This window comes from Carassius auratus, chromosome 41 (genome assembly GCF_003368295.1).
Source record: "Carassius auratus strain Wakin chromosome 41, ASM336829v1, whole genome shotgun sequence".
Lineage (NCBI taxonomy): Eukaryota > Metazoa > Chordata > Actinopteri > Cypriniformes > Cyprinidae > Carassius > Carassius auratus.
Genome location: NC_039283.1, coordinates 20,166,016 through 20,174,173, shown reverse-complemented (window position 1 = coordinate 20,174,173; position 8,158 = coordinate 20,166,016). Strand labels below are relative to the sequence as shown.

Here is an 8,158-nt window from a genome sequence, read left to right as displayed (position 1 = left end):
TATATTTAAACATAAGTCGTAGGTTTAGTTATATTAGTACTTCAGCTTAAAATATTTTTTTAGTTAATTGCCAAAGCAACATGTCTAATTTTCATGTAAATTTTTTAAGTAGAATTTTTTTTAATCTAATATTTGTTTTTATTTTAGTCTTATTTCAATTAGCAAACATTTTGCAAAAGTTTAAAAGTTTAATTTGAATAAGTATGAAGTGTATATTGCACGATATTCTACTAAATTAGTATTCCATTCTGGACATAACCTGATATGCACAAATCCTGGATCACATGTCATGTGACAGACATGTTTAGCTCTGTGGGCAGAAGTGATTTTAGTCTATGCTCAGCTGTAATTGAGTCACTGTGCTCAGCACCAAGGACAGCTCCTCCCTTCTCCACCTACTTGCATTTGCTTACCTTGTCTGTATTTTTCACAAAGACACTGTCATTGAGGCTAATAAAGAACTAAATGTCCTCATCATCTAATCAGAAATCCCAAACGATTCCCATAAATCTACTTTTTTAGGACCTTGGCAAAGTAGTTAAGTTATTTCTGTCAAAAGTGCTTAATGTATTTCCTATATCTAACTTCCATTCAAAAGTTTAGGTCAGTCAGAGTACTCATTTATTTATAAAATAAAGTTTTTCAAAAGTGACCGTAAAGAAATACTGTACATACACATATATAAATAAATAGATCCTGTTCTTTTGAAATATCTATTTATCAACAAAAAATATATATTTATTACATTTGACTTATAATTAGGAATTGTTAACCATTCAAATTGTCTTCATTTAATCTTACATACAGATATGATAGAAACAAATGTGACTGCAGATTTGTTCCTGTTGTGTGATGTCGTTTAGTGCTATGTGTCACTCTTTGCTCCAAACAACATGAAGATAGATTGACGAGTCACAGCATGCTTCTATACATTCCAAGGTGAGTAAACCTCTGAAGCCTCTGAAACTCAGTTTTTTCCAACCATGCAGGATCGGCTCAGCTGGCAGCTGACATTATGGAAATCTCAGAGGGGCATGCAGCAGAAAATAAGCTGTGCACCCTTCTGAGATCTCTGTCCTGATGAAAATAGTCTATATTGACTGCAGCATACAGCTACTCCACCTATGTTCATAAAGTCTGCAGTGACAGATGGGAATTCCTGACTGTGCACCTCATAGTCCCTGAGCTGAGCCTCCACCAGTTCGGGACATTAATCTCTGGCTGAGTAAGACCTGCTTCACTGCAGACTGATCTGTTAAATGAGAACTTCTTTTGCCATGAGCCAAAAGCTTTCCTTTGTACTGGTCAACACAATAGCACCTATTTATGGAAATAATATTGATTGTTTGTTGTCAAGTAGATTGGAAATGCTCTTTAGGGATAATTTCTGAATGCACCTTGAAAGTGTTGAAAGATCATGTGGATGAGATATTTTTTATTTTTCAGATAAATTATTATTAAAAAATAAAACTTATTTATTGATGTTATCTATTGATGTTATGGATGTTATAGTAGTAATAAATAAAGGTGTGCTCATTCATTAACATTTGAAAGAAAATGATCTGGTAAAGGCTGGTTGCATAAACTAAAAATAGATTTTACAAACCTCAAACTGACCGGTTATCTTTCAAGCTTTAAAGGACCACAGAGAAGATAATGTAGAATGGGTGTGGTTTAGCTCAGTCGATGCTCCTTACTGGTCATAGTGTCTCCAGGCTGTAGTTTTCAGTCATACGCTGGTGATTTGTCCAGAAAAAAAAAAAAAAATTTCGCTTAGGACAACTTCATTCACCATGGTTCAAATACAGTTTTAAATCTCTTGTGATTTATATGAAAACACAAGAGTGATGTAAATCAGCGAGGCGTAGCTACCGGAGGAGAATTTACAAATCTTACTATGGTGACGACTTTACTTAATATTCATAATCCGTTGATCGCCATTGGAACTTTCGCAAGTAACGTCAGCGGCACCTAATTAAAATTCAATGAGCAGGCATTCGCTATTGGATGCCAACTAAGGGCAGCCAGCGAAATCTTGTTAATATTCATACTCAAACACTTTCTTATAGGAAGGTTACTGCTAATCGTCATCACTACCTAAATGATATTCATAAATATGTCTTTGCCATAGTAGAATTAGTAATTTGGCTATCAGGAGCTCAGATCATCTTTAAAACGGAGCGTGGGAGGGAGAACGGCGGACAGCAGCAGCCGGGAGGCCAAAATGTTCATCAAACGAGAAGGTATTATCCATGAACATTTGTTTCTATCTATCAAACAAATAATGTGTAGCCTAATTGGCGTCTGAATATAGTGGGATGCGGAAGGTGTCCTGTTTTTTCAGCGCTTTCTCAATGGGATATTCAATGACCTAGTGATGAGAGTAACGATGCAGCCTAATGGACACATGCCAGAACTACTGTATATGTGCCCATCGTATACCGGTTTAGAGACTGTGTGTCGTGTCAGTTATCGCAGATGATTTGAAGGATGACTTTATTGTCTTTTTTTCGATTATACTGTATATAGACCATTAATCAACGTGACTCGTTTTATACTGATATTCGCACTTGTTTATTGATTTTTGTTTCTTTAATATTAATTGTAAAGATGAGAATCATTTGCATAGATTCCAAAACACTGTGCATAAATATAAAGGCATGCATTAAAATAATATGCATATTTGGTTATTGGAACACTTACGTGTAAAAGTCCTGATATCGGTCGTAGAACTGTATAATGATTTCAATCACTGCTGTGAAGTGTAGTTCCTATATCGACCACGAGCCCTGCGTTTTAAAGGGACTTTTTAGCTAATCTTGGGTTTTATACGGATTGCTTTGCTAATTGGATGTTGAAGAAGTAGGGCTAATCAGTAACTTTAATCGTCTTTCAGTAAAGAGGCACATTATTTCGTTCAAATAGTCATTAACTGCTGCTAGACAGTTGTAGTAGCCTATGCAAAAATTGGTTATAGCAGTAAATAAAACGCTTCAGTCAGAGTTGTGCTTGAAATCAGGGGACACATGCTGTAGTACACTAGACTGAACTACAAAGGCAAAATACATAACACAGTATGTCTAGGATTTGAGAAATTTCAGAGCAAATTCCAGTGAGATGTGTAAACAAATGCTTGCCACATAGTATTTAATATACATTGTAAATAGCCTGAAACAAAGGTAAACAACAACAATTGTGCACCCATCTGTGATCTAAAATGATTTGTATTCAAATATTCACAATATGTTTGGGTAGATGTATGCTAATTAGTTGTTAAAAGCAGAAATGAAAATAAAAATACTGTTGATTGAAGTAATTTATGTTTAAATGTATAGTGTGGATGGCTTATGGCTTATGTAATTTATGTGTTTATAAGTATAGTGTGGATGGCTTGATGCAGCAAGAAACCAACGTGATCTGTGGGAGTGGATCTGATGGCCTCGGTGGAGTTACTCTACATAGATAATAGAGGGGGAAGACCTGATCCTCCCAGAGTACTGGATTGGTCTTCAAGCCCACTTCATGTTCACAGGCTAAGCAGTTCAGTGCAAGAAGCTTCTCCCACTCTGAAGGCGCCTGCCTGTGAGGGACAGTGTAATTCAGCACCAAGGACGGCTCCCATCAGAGGACAGTATGGCCAGCACCGGCATCAGCCCCTAGAGAAGGTCAGGGTGTGTTGTGACGAGGAGCTGGAGACCTCGTTCGCATACATCGATGAAAATGTCAATCTCAGGTTGGCCACACCAGACACAAGTGAGAAAAGTGCTCACCGTGCGACTGTGCTCCATGATTCCTCAAGCGAAATCCGTCCCGAGGGCCTCCAGGAGTTGTCACTGATGTCTGACGTCGACCTCAGCTCAGAGAGTTCTGGGAAATCCGTGGATTACGGATTCATCAGTGCAGTCACATTCCTCATCACGGGGATCTCGCTTGTGATCATATCGTACACGGTCCCTCGTGACGCCAGGGTGAACAACGACAACGTCTCTGCACGTGAAATGGAAAGACTCGAGAACGAGAGCGCCAGGATAGGTGCGCACCTTGACAAGTGTGTTATTGCCGGCCTTTGCTTTCTCACCTTAGGCGGAGTGGTGCTATCCACTTTGCTAATGATTTCAATGTGGAAGGGTGAGATGTACAGGAGGAAAGCCTTTGCTTATTCAAAGCACTCTGCAAAGCTCTATGGTTCGATTAATTTAAGAACAAGATCGAGTCCCAGCTGCTCATCGCCACCGCGTAGTTTGGTCGAGGAGGAGAATGGCAATGCCATTAGTTGACTGTTTTTTTATATTTATTTCTAGTGGACTGCCAACATGACATTACCCTTTCAAGCATGGCCAAAAGAGCTTGTTTTTCAACCTTGTATCAGTGACAATTGCTTACTGATGCCGAAAAAACATAATTTCAGAAAACAGATTTCTCAGGCTTCAGAAATACACAGCATGATATCATGTATTAATCATAAAGCAATATGCTTTTTGAAGAAGCACGTTAGAAACTTAAGGTTGTGTGTCAAGAAGTTAAATGAAGTTGCTCGTAGTATTCAAACCCTACTTTCCAAGCTGACAATGAGAGATCTGAAAGAAATGAGTCCTGTTGTACAGAAACCTGCTGCTAAGACTGACAATCCTACTGCCTCTTTCTTACTCTTTCAGAAAACTGAAATCAAATGTTTCCACTTCAGCCATTTCATCATGGTATGCAGAGTGATTGAGGGCTACAGTTTCTGGTTTAGAGCACTTCAGTTCCTCAGAAAGCATTGAGAAATCACTGAGAAAATGCCAGTGTATAATTGTGGTGTTTTTGCCATTAGGCCATCTATCACTCGCACCCGCACCCCCCACCAAGTGCTAAAATATTTAATAAATATTTAATGGAGGAAGCTGCCACACAATTATTTGCTATCCTTTGGAAATTTAAATCCATCTCTCTAAATCCAGCAACGCATAACTATTGTATCTTCACTTACACTGTACACACACAGTTGAACCTGTAGGCTCTGTGCCATAAGGAGATGTGCCACAGGATTTATCATAAGACTTACATCAAATACATATCGGTGTCAGGGCATATTCTGATGATTAATGACAGTTCATAAAACTCATAACTTACAACTCACTTTCTGATATGAAAGTAAAATGATATTCTTGATTGTGTGTGATGAATCTTTAGCTTGTATTTGACTGCAATAAGTTTAATTCAACTCTCAATTCAAATCACAGAGAGAGAGAGAGAGAGAGAGAGAGAGAGAGAGAAAAGCAAAAGAGGTCCATTTCTAAAACAGTGGCTGGTCATATGTTGCACTGATATTTCTCCTAAATATAGTTTAGCTTTAAACTGAGCTTAGCTTTCTGGTGTTTTCACTGTATGATATGAGTTATCAAGCACTAAAGCAGCATACCGTAATTGCTTTAAATTGATCAGTAACATAAAAAGTAATGTATACATTTCAGACTGACTGTGATATAATGGATGTTACAATTTTACAGGAAAATGTCTCTTTGTTCATAACATCTTTCTCACAATGAGTAAGATCCAAATTTAAGGATAAGAGATGAGTCAATGGTAATTGCCCACATTATCTAGGGCGGTCCTACCGGGCATCTCAAAGGGAAATTAGTAATGTAAATAGAATGACTTTTAATGAGCTGATTTCAAGCAGCATGTAAATGTATCAGTTATTAAGATTGAGATGAGCCAGACCGCATATTTTTACTCATCACAGAATACAGAATACACTAAGAAGTCACGTTTTCCAGTTGAAGATAACCATAATAACAACGTTGTCACATGCTTTCTAGTTGTTGTTTTTTTTCACAAACTAATGTTAAACTTACCATTTACACATTTTTGAGACTGACTGTATTAGTTATCAAAGTGCTCATTTACAGCTTTCTAAATAGACGCTAACTTAACAGAAGTCACATTCGCCTGTGAGGTAGCTAACCTACCCTAACAGTTTAGCACGCTTTCTATAAGAATTTGGCATGCACGGTAAATATATAATGCATAACTGTTATTACTTTTCACAAAAAAGATTTTAAATTTACCATTTGCACATTTGACACATTTTAATTAGTTGACAGTTCAATTTAGAAACAAAGTCATTTGCTAACTTAACCGCTCTCTGCACCCTAGGTAGGCCTACTGTAATAAAACAAATCGTATTTCTTAAGTCCAGCATGTCAATGGTAAGAATGCTGAAAATAGCAATGCTGTTCATTTCAAACCACAATGTCATGTAAGGGGACACCTAGTATGTGACATCCATGACAGCTTGCCCGTCCTCCTCGTTTCTCCAAGATCATGCATCATTAAAGAGAGTGAAGGTTTTTCTGGAAAAAGTGCTTAGCGCTGCAGACTTTACGGACAAATTGAATCAAGATAAGCACTTGCAGTGTTTCCAATAAATATATATTTGTTTGTGCCGTTGTTTGTTGTACACTTCAGCTTCTCAAGATGGAACACATTAACCTCGCTGGAAGCTTTTAGTCATTTAGTCCCATCCCCTCAATTCGCTAGCGCAGGGATGTCACTTGTTCCTACAGAAATGCTCCAGTATTGGATGGAAAGTTGAAGTCTGTTTACTTGTACCCTTGCAAACCCTGTGGTAAATTTCCGGTGGTATTGATTTTTAAGAGCGCTCTGCTGAGACAACCTCGGGGATCTGACCCCGGCGCTTGGCTGCATTTCCTCAGCATTATTTTTAGGAGCACAACAATGTTAGCTATGTGTATGGCTTACCAAGGTTTATTAACATTAGACTTGCTATCTCTTAGTAATGTAAATTCAATCCTTTAAACTCCTTAGCTGAAATGGACCTATGCTCCCCTGCACTCTACGTTAGCACCTAGATTAGTTTCTCCCATCAGCTCTATTATAGCCTGAAGCATTTGTCATTTTTGAGGTGGAATAAGAATGCTTTAAAAACCAAGGGAAATCTCTGAGGGGCCTCTTTGGCTCTGAGAGGTTTCTACCTGTCTGGATAAACAATGTAGATTCAATTGCAAAATGGAAAGTTAACATTTGAAGGTTCCATGCACACTTCTTTGCAAATGCTACTTTGCTTTTTTTATTGTCCAAGTGAAAGTGAGTCAACAAAGACAATCCTGTTGTCTCGCTTGCATTAAAAGTCTCCAAATAGTATCATTAGGAGTCTATCGGCATATACAATGTAAGATAGCAACCAATGACTTTTTAGAATGCCTTGTATTTTGCTCTCTCTTATTTAATGTTTTAGCTTAGAGAACTGCATTCCTATTCTTAAAGATTTAACTTTCTACACAAGTTAGAGCCTTTACAGACTGAAATTCCTTAGGATGATAATAAAAGTTTTGGAATTTCATAAAAGTTATAGACAGGTGTGCTTTAGCTGCATCATTTCTCATCTAAAATTTCATTGTTGAAGCTTACCCAGATAACTGCAGCATGCTTGCTTTTCAAGATGGATTGTTATACATATTAGAAAAGAATGCCAGTCGGCTGCAGAGGCTAGAGTCTCCGGAACGGCTCGTTGTGGTCTGTCCTGGGAAAAGGCTGTGAAGAAACTAATGGTCTGTTTAGATCAGACAACAATGGATGAAAATAATGCCCTGCCATTTCAACACTGAAGAAAACTCGGACAGCATCCGGAAATGAGAGTGTTTGGTATCTACTGTGGAGTAAATAAGAAACAAAAGCAAACAGATGGCAAACAGAGTTAAAATGCTGTAAAAAAAAAATTCTGTGCTTTCTAACCCAGAATGTGACTAAATCTTTTATTCTTTTCTTTTCTTTTCCTTTTTTTTTTTTTTTTTTTTTTGCCTTGTTATATGGATAGGATCTTTCAGAAGACCTTCAAAGATCAAAATAACCTGAAATTGTTTTCTCTATTTATACTATTCACAATATAATTAACAAAAATAAGCAGCACATCCTAAATAATAATAAAAAAAAAATTAAGTTTATTATTTCATAATTCAAGTTTTAACCTAACCTCCTTAAAAACGGCATATAACCAGGACGTGTTTGAATATATTCAAATAAAATAGTTTTAATGTAGTTCTCACTAACGACCAGCAGGTGGCACCTTTAGATCTGCATAAGTAGAGTACTGGATCTGTAACTTACCCTAGAGTCACAGCTTAATTGGTTTCATAAATTGCATGGTGGTATGATA

At 37.3% G+C, this 8,158-nt stretch overlaps 1 protein-coding gene across 2 annotated transcripts; it reads left to right on the top strand.

Annotated features, from left to right (window-relative positions):
* Positions 1-2,161: 2,161 nt before the first annotated feature.
* On the top strand, positions 2,162-6,881 carry LOC113059216 (transmembrane protein 74-like). Of its 2 annotated transcripts, none has more exons than XM_026227549.1 (2): positions 2,162-2,243; positions 3,382-6,881. In XM_026227549.1, exon 2 carries the CDS (start codon positions 3,435-3,437, stop codon positions 4,275-4,277), a length of 843 nt encoding a protein of 280 aa, XP_026083334.1. In that variant the 5' UTR covers positions 2,162-2,243; positions 3,382-3,434; the 3' UTR covers positions 4,278-6,881. The 2 variants fall into 2 exon arrangements, with proteins under 2 accessions (XP_026083334.1, XP_026083335.1); XM_026227550.1 differs by having other exon boundaries at positions 2,165-2,243; positions 3,377-6,881.
* The last annotated feature ends 1,277 nt before the right edge of the window (positions 6,882-8,158 follow it).

Bases quoted from the DNA above. Each gene is read 5' to 3' on its own strand.
- LOC113059216 (XM_026227549.1), top strand. From the start codon at position 3,435: ATGGCCTCGGTGGAGTTACTCTACATAGATAATAGAGGGGGAAGACCT.